Here is a 23653-nt window from a genome sequence, read left to right as displayed (position 1 = left end):
CTCAGTCTAAACAGGAACATGAAACAATGCTAAATACAGTCTTAGTGTTTGTGAACAATAGTCAAATATGCTTCTACTTATTATGGCATAACTGATCTGAAAACAATTTTTGAACATAGCTAGAGAAGATGTATTGGCAACAGGATGTATTTGTATTATCAGAAACTTAGAATTGTTGTCCTTCATGATTGTTTCCAGGTAGCAATGAATAGAGCTCAGGTGTGTTTGATATCTAGTTCCAAATCCGGGGAGAGACACCTTTACCTTATGAAGGTGTCTAGGGATAAAATTTCAGACAGTGATGACCAAGAGACTGCAAACTGTGATGCAAAAGGTAACAGACTTTTAAAAAAATAAATCATTTTAATTTCCTACATACCAAAAAATCCTGTAATTATGTTACACTCCAAATCCTTATTCAAATGTACGTGACTTTATTATATCTGTTTCACCCCCATGCTTTATTCATACAGTGCCTAATTTACACCCTGATCCTACAGTCTTTTTACTCAGATGAATAGTCTGATTTCAAGCCAAGGAAATGACTTTCATCAGTAAGGACTACTTGAATGAGTAAAGATTGCAAAGTCTTGTTGTTAATATGAAAGAGTATATTAATGAATGAGCTACTTCCATCGAGCGAAGCTTTGCCACAAACATTGGGACTGCACAAGCCTATATTGATGGGCTTAGGAAAATCAAGTTTTCCCCTCATTTAAAAGCAAGCTAATCTTATCTGACAGGCAGATAGTATACTCAGTACTGCTGCTAGTGGAAAAGTCTCTTTAGGCATAACAATATTTAAAAACAAAACATAATGCTTTGTTTTCCAGCTAGATCCAAACTGTACCTGATTCAGACTTGTAGTTATTTAGCATCATCAGGTAAATGGGGAAGTTTTTAATGTGTGTTTATGTAATACTGGAGCAGCTTGAATTGCTGCTGTTTTAAATTCCCTGGAATTCTGAAGTTCTCACTTTAATGGTTATGGGTTCCTGTTAAAAAAAACAGGAATTTCATAAATTGTGTTATGAAAGATTTCAAGTACCATTGAAATATATTCCACTCTTAATGTAAAAGACTCTTCATTTAAAAAAACAAATAAAAGTTTAGATTGAAGTTTAAAAGGTGTGTGTGTGTAAGTCTTTAGCCCTTTAAGACTTCAATTTTCTTGACTGATTGGCTTTATTAATATTTTAGCAATATTTGCTGTGCTCACAAGTGTACTGACAAAAGATGACTGGTGGAACCTCCTCCTGAAAGCCATATACTCTTTGTGTGACCTTTCCCGATACAAGGAGGCAGAGCTGCTGGTGGATTCCTCACTGGAATATTATTCATTTTATGATGATAGGCAAAAGCGCAAAGAGCTGGAGTACTTTGGTCTTTCAGCTGCAATTCTGGACAAGAACTTCAGAAAAGGTTACAACTATATCAGGTGAGAAGTGTTGGACTGTAGCTGATCACAACGTTGTGTTTTTTAATGGTCTGTATAATGATTTCCATTGAGGTTGTAGTTACATTGCTGAGAACATTTGCTGCTGATGTAAAATAGTTAATTTCTGAATTGCCATTGGGCTGATCTGTTGTTTCTAAAAGAAACCGAATACTGTTTACTTTAAATGTGCCTTAAAAGCAGATTCATTGACTGAAATGAAGGGGCTCTTTGGTGTCCTTTAATTGCAAAGCAATGTAATAAAGTAGCTAGCTCTGTGTGCAATGCAGCTATTTGGTCATCGTGATGTACATTATGAAAGTACTCTACAAGCTTTCTTATCCCAAGTTTGTCTCTTTCACTGATCTAACGTTTACTTCTGGGAAGTCCAAAGGGAAAGAATAGTCTTAAAGCAAATTGTAGCTCCTGTGGCTTCCTCTACAGACTGTTCACTCCCTGGTTTATTGCATATTTACATACAAGATATTCAATAAATGCTTTTTGCTCATGTTTTAGGATAATGTTAATGGAAAATGTTAATAAACCACAACTCTGGAACATCTTCAATCAAGTCACCATGCATTCTCAGGATGTACGACATCATCGCTTTTGTCTTCGATTAATGCTGAAAAATCCTGATAATCATGCACTGTGTGTCCTAAATGGGCATAATGCATTTGTATCTGGTAGTTTCAAGCATGCTCTCGGTAAGGCCATCATTATACTGTACTAATATCAACAAGTATGACCTTTAGGGGTGTGAAATGTTACTCTCCTGTACTTATTTTTACCATCAAATTTCTCATATTTTGAGTATATTTTTTTCAAAGTAGAGTGAATGTGCCCTTCAGGTAGGAAAAAATCGCCGAGTATTTATTTTCTGCTTCAATAAATGAAGTACAGTTCTTAGTTAGTGTGAATAGGCATTTTCATACTATTTAACCATTTGGTAACAGAATCTCTGAGCATTAGCGAATGGACTGGCAATGTTTCAGTGTTGGTTTAAAATATATATGGTATATGTGATTTAGAAGTTTTCTAACGAACCTGCAAGAAAGATAATTAAATGATTACACTAAGAAAGAAACAGGCCCATTTAATCAGCAGTATATGGCAAATGTGAAGTTTTAAGTGTTTGTTCAAAGGAATATTGCAGGGTTAATTTAAGAAATTGTCATCAGCCTATGCCGTGTCAGAGAAGAGCAAGTTACCAATAATATAATTAAAATAAACAAGAAGTCGCCATTTTGCCAATCTCTGTATATAGATTAGGGCAGAGGAATTGGGCAGGTTCTGATAGCAACCACTCAAAGTCCAGAGTTGTGAAATCAGTTGGAGGTCTCAGCACGGTTCTGATTGGATATGAGGCCACATTAGAAAAAAAAAGAAATCAGCATCCTGTTTGGCACTCCTTTTGTAACTCAGGGGAGTGACCAAGGGGTGGCTGGTCCTGGAGCTTGAACCTGCCCTCCCACTCTTAAGAGTAGTACCTCCGGTTCGGGTTGAGGCACACTGGAGGTGGTCAAGTGGGGGGGGTCTGCATTGCCACTATCCATGTCTTACCTGTGTTGTGGATAACCATAGAAGGCAGCCAGAATTTTCAAAGACTACTGATTTTGAGTGCCTCCATTTTTGGATGTCTAACTTGAGAGACTTCAAATGGGTCTGACTTTTAGGAAGTGCTGAGCACCCACACTCTGAAAATCAGGTGCCTTTAAAGTATCTAAAGTTGGACACCCAAAATCACCTACTCTCTTTCAAAAGTCTTGGGTGAAATCTTTGTCCTGTTGAAGTCCATGGGAGTTTTGCCATTGACTTCAGTATTTCACCCCTTCTTCTTCTTCTTCCTTCACAAGGCTGACTGTTTGACATCTTTCTCAGCACTAATAGTCAAGAAAAAGAAAATGTGTGTAATGAATCTTTTGAAATTAAAATTTGTGTTCCATTAGAAAGTGGCATTTTCTTTATAAAAAGACAATAGGAAAATAAGATGTTTCTTTCTCGTCAAGTAACCACAAGGCACTCAATCAGAAACATTGACCATGTTCTGAATTATGATAGTCTTTCCTCTAAACAGCATTAACTGGGCATTAAAATAAATAAGAGGCCTAGATCTTTAGTTGTTTTGTTTTTAATATGCTAGAAGCAACCAGTTCACCATGGTGCAAAAACAAGGGGGCAGAACCTCAACTGGTATAAATGATCATAGCTGCATTGACTTCAGTTAAGCTATGACAATTTATACCAGTTGAGGATCTGCCGCAGGTCTCTCAAAAGAAAATACATTAGAAAGTAGTATACACCAAAAGTCTAAAGAATTTCCTCATGATGTTTGAAGATATTGTTGCTGTTGCACCTTGCCACTCTGAGCTACAACCCCAACAAGACCCTCTTTCCCCCCTCCTAATAAGTCTTTGTTTTTATTCTGATATGTTTAAGTGTGGTATCAGAGAGCTGCTGAAAACATGAGAACTGCTGCAACTCATATTCTCCCTCTTTCCTGTTTTGATGCAGTCATTTTGAAATCTGATTCTCTTCCTTGTTTCCTTCCTTTTTTCAGTTCACACTTCCAAAAAAGTGTTAGGTTTTTTGAAAAAAATGAAACCCAGTTTAAGAGAGAGTGTATCAGATCATTTACTCCTGTTTCTCCTAGGACAATATGTGCAAGCCTTCCGTACCAAGCCAGATGAACCTCTGTACAGCCTTTGCATAGGCTTAACTTTCATCCACATGGCATCTCAGAAGTATGTGTTAAAAAGACATGCTCTTCTTGTACAGGTGAGTTAGTTTGTTCTCCTTTGTGCATAGCACATGCTGTCATTGAGTTCTGTCATGGCTCACACAGTTACAGCTCTGACACATTATTAGAGCTGATTGACATTTAAAAAATAGAGTTAGGGTAGAATTTTCAAAACCCTTCAAGTACCTTAGGAGCACGCGTCCCAGTGACAGTCAGCTTGTGCTCCTAAGTCACTTCTGTTCTTGAAAATCTCCCCTTTGTGAATAAAAGCAATTCAGTTCATTTTGTTGTGGGTTGGGGAATCTTTAATTATTTGCATATATTTAGGCAGCTGCCATGTATTCATGAAAATAATTTCAGCTTCACTAGCTTTAGTATGGATGTTTATTCATCTGACCCTTGTGCTGGAAGCGAAGCATTCACTACTCTGGTTTTTAAAAACAAGAGTCCCTTACCCAAACAGGGAACAGAAACACCACCAAATGACTTAGATGACTAACCACAAATAATGTAACTGAAGCAAAGAGTTCACAAATAACCACAGGTTGAAAATTTTGTCCAAAATATTTGCTGAAAACCTACAAACGAAGGGAGGATCATAGGAAGATCATCATTCTGGATTGATTCATGAATGATTCATTAACAAAAACGGGCTAATTCCTACAGAGCATAATAAATAGTTTGACAGCTCTACAAACTGCACAGTAGGGCTGAGAGTCAAATAACAGTTCTTCACTGAGCACATTGAGACTCGTGTGTAATGCATGGAGGAGCATTAATCAGTGAGCAATCCCTAGTAACTCGTTAAGGGCTAGAGCTCACAAGATGCTGAATGCTCTCAGTTCCCACTGAGGCAACTTTGGGCCCGTGAAAGGTTTTGGGCTGGTCTGTAATGATCCAATTGAGGAAATCTTGTGTTCTTTACCCTGAAGGCATTAGGGACCATGGTATAATGGTATTAAAGTGATTTACCTTTTGATATACTGCAATGGCTCTGCTCGGTTGTATAACTGGCTTGCAAGTTTTGTACAGGAAAGTGTGTGGATAATCAGCTGTGCATAAGATCACTATGGACAAATTGCCTATGACATTTAATTTTTTTTAACCTAAGCCCCTGAAGAAAATGGCATTGATTTAATTTAAAAAAGTAACAAACTAATTTGCATCTGCATTTTCAACCTTATAAGTCAAATTCTAACCCATACTCTTTTTCTGAAAAGATTTCAGCTACTGTCTGTTTTTAAAATATGACACACATTGAAAGTGCTAATGCAACATCACTGTCCTTTCTGTTGATTTCTTCTGGATGCCTGTATTCAAATTTAGGTTAATTACCTTGAAGGTTTGCATGGATTCCTGGATTTGCATGGCCCACAGACTCTCTTCTTGAATTGCAGCTCTATCTTTTTCCACATTCAACTAATCCCATTTCTTCGTGTCCACACCTGCCAGACAGTTGGGGCTGAACAGCCCCACACTGGATCTGAAGCGTGTGGATCAGGCCCATTTCTGGTACTGGCACAATCCTGATTTTCTTCATTATTTCAAATCCCTTCCTTGGAAATTCCAGGTGTTTTTTTTTTTATTATTATTATTCCCTCTACTCCTCCTCCCGATACCTTTCAGTGAACCAAATGAGGTGAAGAGCTAGGGCCAACATATTCCAGTTTGGGGGCATGGAGTTAGGCATTTAAATACAGGGCCTGATTTTTAGAAGTGCTGAGCACTTGCAGCTCCCTTTAATTTCAGTAGGAGTTGCAGGTGCTGAGCAACCCTAAAATCAGAGCACTTATGTAGATGCCTAGCTTTAGGCATTCAAGTTTGCACACTTTGGCCTAATTTTAAATATGTTTAACTATTTTTTCCTGTGTAATAATCCTTCCTTCCTATCTCTGTTGCTGACAGTCTCCAAAGAATATACTTGAAAAATGTCACCCTCCAAAGATGCCTTCCTTTTTGTCTCTGCTTTTCTCATTTCATGTTCACCTATGTTGAGGGTTTTTAATCTTTGCTTTGATTTGTTTGTTCAGTAGTTCACCCAGACAGCGACATAGTGGTGACTCTAATTATCATCATCAGCTGTTAGAGTCTGAGCTAATTCCTTACTGTTGAATGAGCTCTCTTCTCTGATTATCAATAGTGGCTGTAGAAATTATGCCCCCTGGTTACAGCAGAGGCTGCACATTCCTGTGTGACATCAAAATGAGACATGACCCTTGTCATTACTGTACAGTAATTTGTGTTCCATTTTTTGCCTCCTGCTGAACCCAATTTGATTTTTCCCAAGACTCTTTCAATTGAAAAAGAGAAATATTCTGGTGGATTTTAATCTTAAAATGGTTGTGTTGAATGTGTTCTCTTTGGGAGGTGACTCTGGTCCTAACACCATCACCTTTGTAGCACTGTATAGACATTAGCTAATGAATGCTCACAGAAACCCTGGGAGGGAGAGAGGCAGGCAGATGTATCATCTCACATTTTATAGATGAGAAACTGAGGCCCAGAGGTTGAATGACTTTACCAAAGCTACATAGCCAGTCAGCGGCAGAGGTGGTGGTAGGGATGGGGGCAGTAGATCCTTCTGAATTGGGGGCAGAGGGATAGGAGGGAGAGCAAGGGGAATTACCTGGTGCTTAGGGTGGGGGCAGTGCGTGGAGCCCCGTGGCCCCCCTGCCTAGAAGCCAGACCCGCTGCTGGCCGCTTCCGGGGCCCAGCACGGTGTCGGAACAGGTAGGCACTAGCCTGCCTTAGCTGGGCAGCACCGCTGACAGGACTTCTAACATCCCGGTTGGCGGTGCTGACCACAGCCGCTAGGGTCCCTGGATGCTAAGCAAGGCAGTGCCTTACATGCTGCGACCCAGTATTGAGTCGCGACCCGAACTTTGAAAAACACTGGTCTAGTGGCTAAACCGCAGGACAGGGGAAATTGCAAGTTCTAGCTCTGCGAGAGTTGGGTTCCTATGGGAAAACTCTCGTTGGCTCAGTAGAAGCATGATGAGACCCTTTGTCTTTTTACTTAGGATATGTGAATTGTTCATTACTTTACCCCGAGCTGTTTGTTCCTGCCCTTATAATTTTTTTTATTGGCTGTGTTGCAGAGTCTGCAAACAGCTCTCTATGGGAAGATTCAACTAGGAAATTGCCCAGCACTCAAGTGCAGCTTTCCTCTGGAGAGTACACCCAAGATAATATCGTCTTGTGCTATATAGAAAGATCTGCATAGCGCAAGCTCATAAAAATTCACCCTCTCCCTGCGTGTTGAGAGAGAGATGCACAGCTTCTTGACCCCCCCCAGATATGAACTGCATAAACTGTATTATGTTATAAACAAGAAATAAGTTTATTAACTATAGAAGGTAAATTTTAAGTGATTATAAGGGATAGCAAACAGAACGAAGCAGGTTACTAAGCAAATAAAACAAAACACACATACTAAGCTTAAGATCTTAAAGAAACTGGTTTCAAGAAGTAATTTCTCACCCTAAATGCTGGTTGCAGAAATTCTTGAAGGTTAGCTACCCTGCTTGCAGCTTAAATTTTAAGGTATCTTATTCACAGACCAGATCCACTAAGACACACATGGTGTATTATTTTTGAATGCCATGCGTGTGTGGCCCTTACTGGTTGGACAGTCTTAGCATGAGGCTTTGTAACTAAGGCTACCTGTGACTTCCAGAGACCTCTGTGACATTCTGTGCTTCAGCCTCAGGGGCTGTGGGCTCTGGAGCTGGCAGCCAGCTGGGTCCTGGAAGGGTTCCAGTGACAGGCGACAGCAGCCCCCCTTCAGGGTTCCAGCAACAGGTGACACACTCCTGAGGGGGCCCTCAGGGTTTCAGCGATGGGCAACAGCCTCATGTGGGGTGGGGGTGGGGGACAGCGGGATGCCTCAGGTGAGCGGCTGGGGGTGTCCTGTTTTCTCTTTGGCCGATATCCTCTTCCTGCAGCTTCCAGCTGCCATGGGCAGAGGGGGAACCCCACAGCTCCCAGCCACCATGGTGGCGGGGGAAACCATGGAGCTGTAGTAGCAAAAGTCAGACAGGTCAGGGCTTCCGTGAATTTTTTTTGTTACCTATGACATGTCTGTGACTTTTACTAACAATAACCATGATACAATCTTAGCCAAAGTTATAACATGAGTTGGATATAGGATAGTAAGGGATGTCAGGCAGAAAGGGTGATCCTGTGGGGAAAACAAGGCTGTAGCTCTTACATTATTTCGCCAATGCTCCTTTGTAAGTTTAAAAAAAAAAAATAAAGAAAGAAAGAAATTCAAGGGGAAAAATGAAAATGCTTTTCATAGCCATTGTATATAAATAAATGTCATGCCTTTAATCCCCTTTTTTCCTACATTTGCACAAATCCAAATTTTTGGTTCGCTGTCATGGCTGTTACAAAAATGCTCACTTTTTTTTGGTGATGATCCATTCAAAACATGAAACTGAACTCTGTTTCCTTACCACACATTTATTTAGCTCATACACTGACTTGTTGAAGGATTGCTCATAAGAGCTATAGCTAATGAACTGGCAGTCAGGAATTCCTACATTCTAAATCTGGCTCAGATACTGATTTGTGTGGTTTTGGTTGTGTCATTTCACCTCTTTGTTGGGGATCCGTCCTGCTTTGAGTGGAGGGTTGGACTAGATGACCTCCTGAGGTCCCTTCCAACCCTGATATTCTATGATTCTGTGATCCCTTTTCCAGCCTGGGTTCAGTACTCCTCCCCCTTTCCCTTTGTCCTTGTTCCTAAGGTGTTTCCAGCAGTCCTCCTGGGTGGGGATTCAGTGAAGAGTGAACCAAGATCAACTTAATCCCCAGCCTTAAATACGATTTACATAAGGCGGGAATCTTTTGTTTCCCAGTGTTGATCTCCCCCCCCCCCCTTTTTAGAAGTCCAAGATGGTGTTTAGTACCAGGTGACAGGACCACCTCACCAAGTAGTGTCACATCTAGTCCCAGGAAGCCTCTGAGGAAGGAGAGATTAGTATTTTCAAACGTCTTATTGTTTCTTCCTAATGGCCCATCAAGGCTGATGGGCTATTGTCTGGTGGGTGTCTCCCAACTACACACACAGTTGTAATTATTGCATAGTCAATATTCCTAACTTTAGATACAGAAATGATACATGCATATAAATTGGATAATCACATTCAGTAAATTATAACCTTTCCGATGATACCTTATAAGACCCACCTTGCATAAAATATATCTGTTATGCCATATCCATATCGTAAGCATATTTCCATAAATAATACGGAGTGTAACATCACTGCAGGTTCTAATTCAAATGGGGATAAAGGGGGCTGGGGTGGGCAAGTGTTTAAAAAAATAGTAGACAAGAGGTGGTGTTCTAAAGCGTAACATATACGGGGTTAAGCAAACAATCTCATTGTATCCCTTCGTTCCTCCCCTTCCTTTTGTCTCACTATTTAGATGGCAAGTTCTTCAGGGCGTGGGCCTGTCTTACATGTGTGTAAATATCTATCAGAGTTGAGTGCTATAGAATATAGTAATAATTCTGAGCAATTTTGCTCAAAGTTTATCAAAAGATCTGTTTGTTGTCTTCACTGTGTGAGGCTGCTGAGGCAACAAAGAATCTCCTCTGTTGGTCTAGTGTGTCATGGAAAGTGGATGGCTTGTTTTTGCATTTGGCCTTAAATTAGGCAGTTATATTTATGGGCATAAACCTCTTTTTGCAAATTTAAAACATGCTGCTTATTGTTTTATAAAAAATAAAGCTTCCAATGTATGTTTTGTGCATAGGGATTCTCTTTCCTTCACCGGTACCTGGGCCTCCGTGGACCATGCCAAGAATCTTTCTATAACCTAGGCCGTGGCCTTCATCAGCTGGGATTAGTGCATATGGCAATCCATTATTACCAAAAGGCACTGGAGCTTCCTCCTCTCATCTTAGAGGTACCGTATGGTTAAACATTTGAACTATAAAAGTAAAATCAGATCAGCATTACTAATATGTTTTAACCAGAAGTAAAGCATGAGTGTCCAGTTTATATTTGCATTGAATAATCCCAGTGTAATTTTAGAGGCACTAGAGAAAGCACTTAATTTAATTGTCATCTGAGCTGTATTCATGAACATGTATAACTCAAATTGCTCAGGTAATGATTGTCAGGTTTATTTTATTATCCGCCTGGTGTAGCAACGGCAAGAAAATGGTTGCTGAAGAACTTTGCCACCTGAATAAAGAAGCATACATAAGGTCTATTTTAAAAGCCAGAATATTAAATATAACTGGTATTTTCTCTGTTTCATGATTATGAAGGTTTAGTATAGAAATATAGAATTCCAATGTAACTATCTGAACGTGGTGGGAATGAACTGAGTACCTAGATGATAAAGAACTTGCCCATGTGTGTTATTGCACTGATTTTGTTATGTTTTTTAATGTAACTCATGGTATAGTATCCATGCAAGCTAGTAAATGATTTTTTTAATTCTTTCAGGGAATAGAAGCTGATCAGACAGACTTGCGAAGAGATGTTGCTTTCAACTTGTCACTAATTTATCAGAGCAGTGGAAATTTAAGAATGGCTCAAAAGCTGTTGTATACATATGGAATCGTATGATGGAGTTTGTGGCACCTGTTTATGACTAAGAGGTAGCCTGCTAGGAAAATAACATTTGTCATTTCCACTGGGGCAATGAGGATCTCATGCATTACACACCAATGGAGAGACCCATTCAAAAAGATGTGTACATATTTTTTCTAAACTGATCTAGCTGTGATTGGATCAGAGTTACTAGTTACTGTATATATTTTGTTTCCTGAACTTTTAAGCTATTTTTTCTGTTTCCTGAGGTTGGAACTGTAAAATGCCCCGATACAAGCAAGGTTCGACAAGCAGGCTTTTGTGAGCAGCTTCTCCAGACCTATTTAGATGTTGGTCGAGCACGTTATTGATAAGTTTTTGTGAAGCCTGAAGTTGGTGCTGGTACACAGAATTCTCAGGGACTAAAAATGTGTACTTTTTTTTGAGAAGATTTTTAAAAAGTAATTTAACTGGCTACTGTCCAAGTTCAATTCTGGCAATTGGTTACATTTGCCATGTACTGTACAAAATTGTTACTGTTATATAGGAGAGGGAAGACTGAAGAAATGGGCTTGAAGGGCAGGGGAAGATAAGCTGAACACAACCAGACAATAGATGCTTTGGATTCCTGGGAGAATTTTTCCAGAGAGAAGGGGGACAAACTTAACATTACAAATAACTGCAATTGCAAGACCTTTAAAGTACTTAAAAAGGATGATAAAGATTCCTAGAAAAATATTTTATTTCATCGCAAGCTGTGTCTAAGAAAAGTAATTTTCTTATATTACTAAATCGGTGTCACATTGGTAAAAGGTATCCATTTTCAGGAGTATTGTAAATTGGTCTAGTAAATATCTTTATTTATAAAATTAACAATCATTTAAATAACTTATTCTCAGCAAAAACAAAAAAAAGTCCTAAGTTGTGTAGTGGGTTAAACACTTGTTAGGTGTCGTAACCTACAGCCCATTATCTTCCTGTATTAAATAATTAAATATTGAAAGAGAGGTGCTGCAAATTCTGTATATTGCTTCGCTAATCAAGAATGATAATTCCGATTATACAGGTGTCATATGTTGATCTTATCCTGCAGAGAAATAACGTCATACTGGAAGTGATGATGATAGTCCTATCTCTGAAACTTATCTTCAGTAAGATTTGTTTTAAAAGTCTTTGTAGTATTACAATACTAAATTTTGGTATGTGTAGTACTTCGAGCTGGCCCAACTAATTGAAGTTTAGTGGTAACGCGAATTATATTAGATAACACATTAGTCAGTTTGGTGGTATAACCAGGCTCATGCATTAAATCTCAGCCACTCGTTACAGCTCTTGAAGAAAACTGGAACAAAGGTCTTGCCAAATTCTCTGTTCCTGGTGAACCAAAATATAATTTGTTTATATTAGATCAGATGATGAGATCAAATGGTCAGACAAAATGATGACACATACATACTACTGTTGAAAGTGTGCTGTTCGCTCATCAACACAATTAAAAAAAAAAATCTCAATCTGTGGACTTCTGATGTGCTGAAGGTAAGAGAAAATGACTTGTGTTTTGGAGAATAGGTCATAACTGGCCAGCATTTATAGTATCCCGAATATTATTCCTTCTTCCCCAAAAGTCAGCTTTAATTCTACTATTTTCTAACTTGAATGCTAGACTTTGCAACCTTAATTTGGCTCCCTTTTTTATGTCCGTATGATAGTCTCTAATTGTATGATCAGATACTGTTTTTGCCGCAACTTTATTCAGTGCACAGGACAGATGGTACTCAAGGAATTAACTGGATCCAAAACATGAATGCACAGAAGCTTCTCAGAGAACCTTGTTAAGAATTTAACCTGTGAAAAACAATGTTGTTTTTTTTCTTAACTGCGTTCTCGGAAATGGCCAAACTGCTTCTGCTAAAACAAAACAAAAAAATCAGCTGGAGGTGGAAACCTTTAGCTTAAATAGTTGGCAAAGTTGTAATCAATTGGTAAGTGGCTTAGAATGGAAACATTTTTTAGGCAACTTTAACTGTAGTTGCTGCCAGCTCTGATATTCCTTTCCCAAGTTATTTTCTTACTTTAAACTGTAGACCGTTCTGTATCAAATAATAAATTATTACAATATTGGGCTTAATTACCTGGATAGTCTTGTTCTTAGAGTGTGCTTAGATACAGTAGTGGTGGGTAGCTTGGACCTCCCTAGAAGGTTGTTTACAAAAGTGTCTACTCCTTGTCCTCAAACCCTAACCACAAATGTGTTCTGTCTGAGTGATACTGGGAATGACCATTAGAAAGCTGCTTGCTATTCTCACATGTATGTACTTTCATTGAAGGCCATGGATCCAGAGTAAGGGCTAACAGTGTCTAATGCTGTGTAATGCTATATAGCTCTATAAGTGAGCATATTTTTATTTAGTTTTGCCATCTTCCAAATATTACTGAGGTAGAAAATGTTTGTTTAGTAGAAATTTCACACTTCCTATAACGACTTACCATGGCAGCTCATAGTTCTTATCCTGATTATCCATTTACAGTATGGCAGTGTCAATGAAAGTTGTACAGGTGAGTTGCATCATACGCGCATTTAACTTATGCAAATTCAACTATATGCGCTCGGCAAAAAAAGAAAAATAACAAGATACCTGTAAATAGCGCGGGCGATTCCATCGACCATTCCACTCAGTGAGCATATGCCCCGGAGTGAGCGTGAGATGGGAGACATGAATCTGCTGTTCCCTCAGTTGGTCTCAGTTCCTGCTTGCCTCTCGTAGTGTGAGCATCTTGCCACGCTGAGTGTGATTCTAGTGTTTAAAGATACATATTTTTCGTACAACATGGCCCCTAAACTCAAGCCAACTACTTCATCTGGTGCTCAACCGAAGAAACAGCCATCTGTTGCAACGCTGGAGGAAAAACTGGCTGTGTTGGACTTACTGAGAGATGGTATGTTGGTCTCCAACGTGGCGCGTAAATATGGCCGCAACCAATCTAGCATCTGTGCCATCTAGATTCGAGAGAGAGAAATTCTTCAAGCTGTGGCATCAAGTGCTCCAATAACTGCTAAGGTGATGAGCTTGGTGCGTGTTAAGACTTTAGTGAAGACTGAAAAGGCATTAAACTAATGGCTGGAAGACGTGAACTGTAAACGTGTGTTTATCGATGGCAACACGTTGCGAGAAAAGGCTCTTAGCCTCTACACGCTGTTCAAACCTCCTGCTGAAGAGGGACAGCCTTTGAGAAGGAATTCAAAGCCAGCCAAGGTTGGCTTAACAGTTTTAGGAACCACTTCAACCTCAAAAATGTGGAGCGACTGGTGAAACTACATCTGCCAATGAAGAATGATTTAATTTCTGAATACGATCCCTCTATGGAACGAAGCCTCAAAATCACACGTAGTATTTTATGGATGATTTGAGACCATACCAAGAAATGTTTGAGCAGCTCAAGAGACAACAGCGACAGTTGCCGATCACCATGTTTTTAAAGGAAAAACAACCAGCAGCAGATGAGCCTACGCAGTTAACTTCTTGAGCTGAACCAGAGCCAACCACTTCGTCTACGACTCGCTCTCCATCACATCCATCCTCCTGGATCGACATCAAGCTGTCAACCCCCCGTAATTAAAAATACATTACTGTAAAATTATATTTTGCATATGTACTCTTTATACTGTACATTAGTGTATACATTTATACATATTACTGTACAGGGTTGTATACACAAAACCATGTACAGTATACTGTACTTTATGGGCAATTTAAGGGATTTTCAAGGGTAATTTTGACGATACGCAATTTTAGCTTTACGTGCTGACTTTAGAACCTAACCCCCGCGTAAGATGTGACTCCACTGTACATCTACTCCTACCAATATTCAGCAGGTGGTGGAAAAGTTAAGGTCTGAATTTAACTCTAACTACTACAATGAATTTAAAACCACAACTCCAATAGTGGGGAAAATAAAGTGATCTCCGCTGTCGTATTGTCCCATTTGACAATTTTTAGAAAGAGTTGGGTGCTTTTGGAAATCCCATGCCATAAAACTGAGTTAAAAGAACACATCCCATGGCTTTCAACAGCATGTGTGCTCCTATCTTCATTGAGTGCGGGGGGAAGTCCAACCCATAACTGTGTACTGTGAGACATATCTAATTAGAAAAAAGCTGGTTTTTTCCCCTCTCCTTCAGAACTATGGAGACCACCCAGCCCAGAACCTCTCAGAAGTGCAGTCCTAGCTATCTTTGCTCTAATTCTATAGGGCTCAGAAGGCAGTGGCAGGTCAGTGCAGGGTGGCAGGGAATAGCTGTGCCCTGCAGGAAAGGCTGGTTGGTGACTCTGGAGCTGCTATTCTTCCTTCAGTGTCAGTGCCCCAGCATGGTACTAGGAGCACCCGTCCCCTGCTTCAGGCACAAAACGGAGTTCCTGCCCAAGCCCAGGGTGCTGTCTCTAAGAACAGCATTAACCATACTGTTCCTGTAAAATTAAGGTAATTGTATTCTGCCTTTATCAATTTACTACGTAGTTATGATAGGCTGTGGTATCCTGCCTTCCTGTCATGCTGCTCCTCCCGCCATGATGAAGGGAGTATTCAGCAAAAACTATTCAGTGAACATCAAGGCATTTCCCCATCCTCTGGGCTTTACTGTAGCAGGCTAGTGGTTAGGATGAAAAGCACTACAGCAGCGTAAGTATTACTCTATGCTTAGACTGCGTCTAAGTCTCACCACACTCAGTCCTAAACACCTCAGGACAAGTGCTTATTGGGTACTTGTTTAAAAGAAATAATAGGTTTCATGTACCATGGATTAGAATGACAACCTGCAACTATTTAAGTATTAATTAAAGCAGATTTAATGACTATTTAAATACAAAGTCAGCAGATATCTATACACAGCAATTATACACACAGCACTCCAGTGTCCTGTATCTGTGAAAAGAGGGCCTGATGAAAGAAAGAATCCCTACCCACTCATCACTAAAACAATGGCTCCTTGGTAGCAACAACTACTAAAGGAAACTGGATGGTAGCAGTTGGAGCTGTCTTCCCTCACTGGACCATACCTCCTAGCATCTCTTTTTAGATGAAGGGCAGTGTGTTTTGTCATTAACAGCCACATAGCTTAACGAGATCAAATAGATGAAGTGTGAAATAAGGCAGCCAGTGCCACGCTAGGTTGGTTTCCGGCTATGCCTACAGCTTGGTGCTAACGTTGGCAGAGTTAGACTACACTACTGATACTGACCCGAGAGGAGAACAGGGCTATGGAACAGAATCCTACACATAAGCTCATTTTAACCCCACCACTCAGAAGTGATGTGGTGTGCAGAAACTCAGCTCACCAGTGGTAGATTGGGAGGAGGAACATAAGGTTGTATTGAAGACTTCTGCTGCTTAGGAATTTCAGCAACATAACAGGATCTGAGCCAAAGGCTACTGAAGTTAATGAAAGATACCTATTAGTTTTAATGGGCTTCCAATCAGGTGCTTAATCACTAAGGGTCTGATCCTGTTTTCACTGATGTCAATGGCAAAATACCCCTTTGACAGCAATAGGGGCAGGACCAGGTCCTAAAATAATGGTCCAGGCTGTTGTAGCATAATTAAGTTTATATGACAAATGTAGGTATATAAAATGGGTGGAATGATTGTTATTTGCCAAGTCCCAGCAATATGCTTGGCTCTGTACACACCACAGAGGAAGAAGGCATAGCCTTTGCCCCACAGAGCTTCAAACTAGCCCCACAAAAACAAATGGATCAGACAACTGGAGGAAGCTTAGGAAACAGCACTGTAATTATTAAAATTAGGTGTGTAACAGCACATCTGATGTAGCTGGGTTACACCGTAAGCCAAGACAGACTGAGTTTTAAGGAGGGAATCTGAGCTACTCAGAAGTGCTCATTAATTGAACAGTGGATGAAAATTGTTCGTTTCTATATCATAAGGGAATGGTAGTTAAAGTCTTAACCCACTGCAACTACGAGTGTATAGCACCTGCTGTGGACACCACCTGCCCTTTGGGTAACTTGTTCCAAGGTGGTGCAGAATTAATCAACTCTATTAATCACATGGGTACCAATGGTGCAAGGTGTTCTGCCTGGCAGCCTCTCACACCCACATGGAGCACCTTCCAGCAATGGAGCCTTGGGCAGACAGGGATCCTGCAATTGCTCAAGGGCACTGTCCTCCTCTCAGTGCCCAGACCCAGGGCTCCTTTTACTGCTACTAATGGTAGCTGTTCCCATCAGCTAAGAAGGGATCCTCCCTGTACTGGTCAGGTAACCATCAGTATCCAACAGTGGACAACTGCCCTCTTTCAGCAAGTTTACCATCACCAACCTAGGAATCCAAAAGACCATCCCCTGGATAGGCAGAATCCTTGCACAACAATCTGAGCTCTCAATAATAACGATGTCTCCTCACTTTGCAGGGCTCATTCCAACCCACTCCCCTCCTCTTGAGCTGCTAAAACACAAATGAGAGATGTGACTGGAGACAAAGATCCAGAACATAAACTTACTTGTATAGGAAGCTTTAGAGATAGGAATCATTTCTTTGCTATAAATTATGGTTTTGCTAATCTGAGTTCCATGATAAAGTGTTTAAGCAAACTAGTCCCACTCAAAGGCCATGTTAGGGTGGGGGAAATGGAAAGCTACCTCACAAAATAATACATTCCAGTATGTGTCAGACAGGTGAGACTTATTAGCTAAGCTGAACTGGAGCACACAATTTAATATTCCAAAACCTGTCTGCACTGGTCTCCCATCAGCCAGCCAGTCAATGTGCATTTTATTTGAAGGATCTTCCTCACTGAATCAGAGCAGACCCTGTTCATAAGTTCATACAGGACCTCTGCTTACACCCACTCAAAAATCTTCTGAAATATGCAGATGCTTATAGATCAAGATACTTCAACCTTAGGGCTCATCTTCCACCATGTGAAGATCTGGTCTGAACTGTGGTGTTCACAAGTGCAGGGTGGGATGGCAGCCTGGAAGCTCCTGGGTTAGATGACATCACTTCCTGTCTAGCTCAGATTGGTACTTCCTGGAGATGAGTTTGAGCTGCTGCTTAGTCTCCCAGCGATTCAGGGAGGCTTGGCTAGGGAGTTTCATGGCCTTTTCCTTCTCCATCTGTTAAAGGACAGGGTACTGGATGAAAACTGATTATCCACTCTCATTCCCAATGAACAGTAGAAAATACAGAGATTGCAGCAGCTCAAGATACATCTTTAGAGCAAGGTCAAACAGCTCTCTGGGAATTGCCACAGCTGTAAGAGACAAAGGCTCTGAGATCTGCATACAAAACAAGGTAAGGAGAACTGTCTTTACAGAACTGTTTGGATGAGTGTCGGAGGAGAATAGCAGCAGTCATGGAGAAAAGCAAGAGAAGAAGGCACACTACAGCCACTCATTTTCAATACAGTTTTTTGGGTAGGAGCTTAATCAGACCTAAAATATAGCTGGAGAGAAGCAGGATATGGAAAATGGAGAGAAAGGGGCTCCCTCATTCCTCTCCTGTCTCCACCTGGCTCTAGTAGGTTCAACAAATGTCATCTCCCCACCAAATAAGCACATTCTGTGAAACATCAGCAAAAAGTTAGAGAACTAAACTTCAAAACCTTTGTCCAGGGGCTTACTCCTTTGAGAGTGTTTTCCTGCCCCAAGGAGATGCTAGTTGGGCTGAGAGAGGTGGGGGCTAATGGGAACTGCAGAAATCAACAGGGCTTAAGAAACCAAAATTCTGATTGTCACCTTTAACCTGCTAAAGAAATGAGATAGGAAACAGGGAAAATTTTGGTCTGAGGTCTGCTCTTCCCCTCGCTTGAGGTGGGGAAGTTTTGTTTGCAGATCACGCCTCTCTGCTCCTGCTCTGCATACAGCAGAACATCACAAAGGGGCAGAGTTTTCTTATAGTTCTCCAGAAACTCTCCTGCCCATGTTACATGCATTCAAACAAAACAGTGTTGGCTTTCTTCTGGCACTGATACTCACCTCTGCATAGGAAACACCTGCTACAGTCCTGCATGGCCTTGCTATTACCTTCACTTCAACAGGTGCCAGCACTCTTCCTTGCAACAGCATGGCCTGCCTGTACTCATACCATTGCTCCTCTAACATACCCAGGGAACTCTACTACAGGCTGTTCCCTATTCCTCATCCTTCCATTAACTATGCACCTCTACCTTGAAAGTAAAAGCAACTCCCTTATTTACCTCCTTGCCATAGTTCCTTTCACTGGGGATATTCTGCTGTTTGTTTTTCACTACCTCTAGCTGCAGGCTGTCAAATTTAGATTTGAACCAGTGGTGAGCTTCCTCCAGGTTAGCTGTGATCTGAGGAAGAGAGTAGTGATTAGAGTCAGAAAGAGAACTGTTAGCAGTTTCAACTTCTGGGCTGCACACCAGACAGGCAAGATTTCAAATCCAGACTTCTTTAAATCTCCCACCTCTATGTAAGCATAGAGCACGCCACTTGGCCATCCTGGCCTCCTTCCTACAACATGGTGGAGGGGGTGGAAAGGTCCACACTGCACTGCTGTTACCCCCTTATTGAGTAACTAATGGGCCTCTCATTGGCACTAGCCCAAGAGAAAACAATTCTAACTAGAGGGAAAAGCATCAAGAAGGTGGTAGAGGAAGAGAGTAAAATGGAGGCTAAATACAGCAAACCACAGAAGAAAGAGGGGAGACAGCATGGCCTTTGCTTGGCAATGTGCTGGCACCAGGATCATTTAAAGAACGACAAATGCTGTAAAATTAGCAAGTTATTTCACATCATGTGTTAGCAAGAACTCTTGTTAAGGACAATCCTATATGCAGATCATAGAATATCAGGGTTGGAAGGGACCTCAGGAGGTCATCTAGTCCAACCCCCTGCTCAAAGCAGGACCAATCCCCAACTAAATCATCCCAGCTAGGGCTTTGTCAAGCCTGACCTTAAAAACTTCTAAATAAGGCCATTCCACCACCTCCCTAGGTAACGCATTCCAGTGCTTCACCACCCTCCTAGTGAAAAAGTTTTTCCTAATATCCAACCTAAACCTCCCCCACTGCAACTTGAGACCATTACTCCTTGTTCTGTCATCTGCTACCACTGAGAACAGTCTAGATCCATCTTCTTTGGAACCCCCTTTCAGGTAGTTGAAAGCAGCTATCAAATCCCCCCTCATTCTTCTCTTCTGCAAACTAAACAATCCCTGTTCCCTCAGCCTCTCCTCATAAGTCATGTGTTCCAGTCCCCTAATCATTTTTCTTGCCCTCTGCTGGACGCTTTCCAATTTTTCCACATCCTTCTTGTAGTGTGAGGCCCAAAACTGGACATAGTACTCCAGATGAGGCCTCACCAATGTCGAATAGAGGGGAACGATCACGTCTCTCGATCTGCTGGCAATACCCCTACTTATACAGCCCAAAATGCCATTGGCCTTCTTGGCAACAAGGGCACACTGTTGACTCATATCCAGCTTCTCATCCACTGTACCCCCTAGGTCCTTTTCTGCAGAACTGCTGCCTAGCCATTCGGTCCCTAGTCTGTAGCCGTGCATGGGATTCTTCCGTCCTAAGTGCAGGACTCTGCACTTGTCCTTGTTGAACCTCATCAGATTTCTTTTGGCCCAATCCTCTAATTTATCTAGGTCCCTCTGTATCCTATCCCTACCCTCCAGCGTATCTACGTCTTCTCCCAGTTTAGTGTCATCTGCAAACTTGCTGAAGGTGCAATCCACGTCATCCTCCAGATCATTAATGAAGATATTGAACAAAACCGGCCCGAAGACCGACCCTTGGGGCACTCCACTTGATAACAGACTGCCAACTAGACATGGAGCCATTGATCGCTACCCATTGAGCCCGACAATCTAGCCAGCTTTCTATCCACCTACTACTGCTACAAAGTACCGTGCAGTTTGAATTTAAAGGACCTTTATTACTTACTCCCTTACCTACCCTGGAGAGCTCCCTTGTGAAATAACTACAGTACTGTACAATTTGGAACCAAATTACTGTAACACTTCTGTAAGGTATTGTGCTTTGGACTTTTACTGTGCAATACCATCGGCTTTCAATAAGCGATGAGGTGCATGGGGAAATGTGACTCACCTTTAAAAGAGGTGGTTTGGAGTAATGTTATTCAAAATGGTACAATATAGCGGCTCACACTGCTTAATGGAGAGGACAGATGTGCAGGTGTTTTAAACTTGTCAATACCCACAAGCCATTGAACCAGGTGGAAACTGACAGAAATGGAGAGAACTTCCTCTTACAGGCCTAACTAAACTATAATAATTTGTATAGGAGACTGTTAAGAGCTCTAACAGAAGAAGGGCCTGGGATAAGCACTAGCCAATGACCATGGGGAGAAATAGACTGTGGCTGCACCTTACTTCCCACCTCATCAAAGGCTTGTTCTTAACACTTAAAGGGCCTCCCAGTGCATGTCCCACAAACAAATCTTGTCATCCCCAAGGACGGATAACTCTTGCTTTGTACCAGAGGATCTCTTCTTTCCCACTGTTGTATTCACCTGTTCCGATTCTACACTGGCTTCTTTCAGTTTCTGCTCAGTTTCCTCTTTGCATTTCTTCAAGTGTTTGACTGTATCATCTAGCTTCTGGAGAGAGAAAAATAACACCCAGACCTCTCTCTTTATTTTGTTCATACAGGACATAACACAAACCACTTCTATATAACAGAATGAGCAGGAATCTGGACTGGAAAGTTTTGGTAGAATAACTCCCAGCCCAGTAGGTCAAATATTCAGTTCCATAAAAGCCCATGCCATACATTGCTGTCCATGCTCCAATAAACAGCTATAAAGAGAGGTTATAAAAGCCCCCTTGGCATGGGAATGAGCACCCACCACTGGCAATAGGACCCTACAGTTATGGCCCAGCAACATGCTCAGAGGCAATAAGCATTCAGACCCCAGGACAGGATCATGCAGCTCAGCACGGATCATACTGTATTTCCAAGGCTGTGAGCATTTTACCTGACATTGGTTCTCTAGCTGCCGCCGCATTTTCTGCTCCATTTCCAGCTGGGCCTCCAGCTGCCTGTTCCGTGTTGCCACTTCATGCTGGTTTTTGGCCAAGGTCTGCATCTCACTCTGAAGACTTGTTAACTCTGTCACGAATTTCTGGATGCTCTGTGACTAGAGATGGCATGGAAGTGAGATCTCAGTGACCACATGCAGATTCTAATCTAATGGAAAGGGGAAGTTGTATAGTGAGCTCCCACCTGCTCATAGTTTTTTTTCTGATACTGCTCCTTGATCAGTTCCATTTGCCTCAGCTCAGATTCAATCTCCTGAAAATAATTTTAAATGAAAGGAGGAAGCTCCAGTGAAATTGTTTAATGTGACAGAGCTTGGGCTGCTCCAAACGCCATCCTTACTGTGTGACTGAGATTTGGAGTAACACATGCTCTGCTGGGGACAAGCAGGCAGCAGAGTGGCATTCGAGCCCAGCACAGAGGATCTTCATTAAGACAGGGAGAGGGAGGCACAAGCACCCAGCACCCAGTAGTGTTCTACTGACTGGAAATCACTCATTTATAAAAGGCGGCCAGAAGCTGTAGGCCCTTCCCTTCAACATGACCTATTGGCAAAAAGATGCCTTATCCAATCCACTGAACTGGGAAACAAAGGACTACCGTGAAGTGATCTGTCGAACTATAGAGTGATTCCATAGCAAAAAGAGCATTTAATGTAGGGAAAAAAAGACACAAAAGACGAGCATTTCCCAGCTGTTACTGACACTATCAGACTCCTACTGGCACCAGGTTTTTTCTATACCAGTGGCAGTATCCTGGCCTGGCCCCACTGCAGTGACAGCAGTAGTTCTTCCCATTACAAGGAGAGATGGTGTATGAACGGGGTTTTTCAGAGTGAAAAGGTATCTGCACAAACCTTTATCCTCTCTGTGTTCTGGATGTTGTTAGTTTTGGAGGCCAAGTAGTGTCTGATTTGAGCACTTTGGCTCTTTAGCTTCCCCCTGTAACTGACCAGGGACTTTTCCAACTCCATTATTTTCTGCCGCAGCTCCCTGTTAGCCCGGGACACTTCAGCTGATTTGGAAGAAGCCTCTTCCAGGGCTTTCTTCAGCTAGGAGGCATATAGAAGAGGTTAGTTCATGTTCATCCCCAAAAATGTCTGGCTAGGGTAATCAGAGACATGTATTTCCTGTGAATATCACCAAGAAGAGAGTCTCTGGTAAGTAGCTGTTAAGCTGGATCTTCCAGTTATTCATAGGGAATGAAAGAATACACAGGTTAACCTCTGGGTTTCTGAATTCTTGTAAGGTCAGAGGACACAGATCATAGAAAGAATATAGCCCATGACAGACCAAAGAAGCAGAGACCACTGTTTTACTGCCTCTTCTCTTCCATATACCATGTTTTTATGACAAGGATTTTGCAATAATTGGAGGCTGCTATCAAACATCATACAACCTTCAAACTATAGCCTTTTGGTCCTTCCTGGAAACCACATTCTAATTAATCTTTGGTTTATTCCATAGGCCTTAGAGGGAAATACAGTTAGGTTTGCACAAAAAACAAAAGGGGAGGGATAGACGTGATAAATACATCGCTAACTATGCTACAGCCACCAGAGCATCACTTTGTCCACTGCAGGCCAAAACTCTCTTATGTTACTACCAAGTGATATTGCAACACAAAAGGGGGACAAGAAGTGTCATAGATCACTTTTGTTTTCTTATTGTTGGGAAGCAGAGCTCTTCTCGGGAAACTGACCATGGAAGGAATCTTGCAATTCTGCCCCTCCTCACCTCAGCAGATTCCCTGTGACCTGCTTTCCTTGTAGCCTCTCGCTCGGTCTGAAACTGCTTCTTCAAGGACTCCAAGCGTTCGGTATACAGCTTTTCTTCCATTGTGGCTTCTTCAATTAGCTGCTCCCTTTCAGGAAAGAAGGA

The 23653-nt window shown here is 41.4% G+C and overlaps 2 protein-coding genes across 14 annotated transcripts in view; one reads left to right on the top strand and one right to left on the bottom strand.

Moving 5' to 3' along the window:
- The window catches only part of GTF3C3 (general transcription factor IIIC subunit 3), a 30933-nt gene extending 15963 nt beyond the window's left edge, over window positions 1-14970 (top strand). The window contains exons 14-19 of one of the 2 annotated variants that reach the window (XM_073306285.1): window positions 199-334; window positions 1201-1438; window positions 1952-2142; window positions 4089-4213; window positions 9939-10091; window positions 10640-14970. In XM_073306285.1, the coding sequence (XP_073162386.1) occupies window positions 199-334; window positions 1201-1438; window positions 1952-2142; window positions 4089-4213; window positions 9939-10091; window positions 10640-10762 (966 nt within the window). In that variant the 3' untranslated portion in view covers window positions 10763-14970. The remainder of the gene's footprint in view (window positions 1-198; window positions 335-1200; window positions 1439-1951; window positions 2143-4088; window positions 4214-9938; window positions 10092-10639) is intronic. The other variant, XM_073306286.1, reaches the window with a different exon arrangement.
- CCDC150 (coiled-coil domain containing 150) overlaps window positions 7454-23653 on the bottom strand; it is a 56019-nt gene continuing 39819 nt past the window's right edge. For 6 of the 12 annotated variants that reach the window (XM_073306261.1, XM_073306257.1, XM_073306262.1 and 3 more), the window contains 7 exons: window positions 23510-23636; window positions 22630-22824; window positions 21960-22028; window positions 21712-21873; window positions 21247-21333; window positions 18939-19058; window positions 15547-17856 (listed from right to left, as the gene is read on the bottom strand). In XM_073306261.1, the coding sequence (XP_073162362.1) occupies window positions 17740-17856; window positions 18939-19058; window positions 21247-21333; window positions 21712-21873; window positions 21960-22028; window positions 22630-22824; window positions 23510-23636 (877 nt within the window). In that variant the 3' untranslated portion in view covers window positions 15547-17739. Of the gene's footprint in view, window positions 13725-15546; window positions 17857-18938; window positions 19059-21246; window positions 21334-21711; window positions 21924-21959; window positions 22029-22629; window positions 22825-23509; window positions 23637-23653 lie in introns of those variants that run through there. The other 6 variants (XR_012154343.1, XR_012154344.1, XM_073306259.1 and 3 more) reach the window with 6 other exon arrangements.

Source organism: Lepidochelys kempii, chromosome 11 (genome assembly GCF_965140265.1).
Source record: "Lepidochelys kempii isolate rLepKem1 chromosome 11, rLepKem1.hap2, whole genome shotgun sequence".
Classification (NCBI taxonomy): Eukaryota; Metazoa; Chordata; order Testudines; family Cheloniidae; genus Lepidochelys; species Lepidochelys kempii.
Note: the sequence above shows the minus strand (reverse complement) of the source record. Positions and strands in the feature narration are given on the sequence as shown.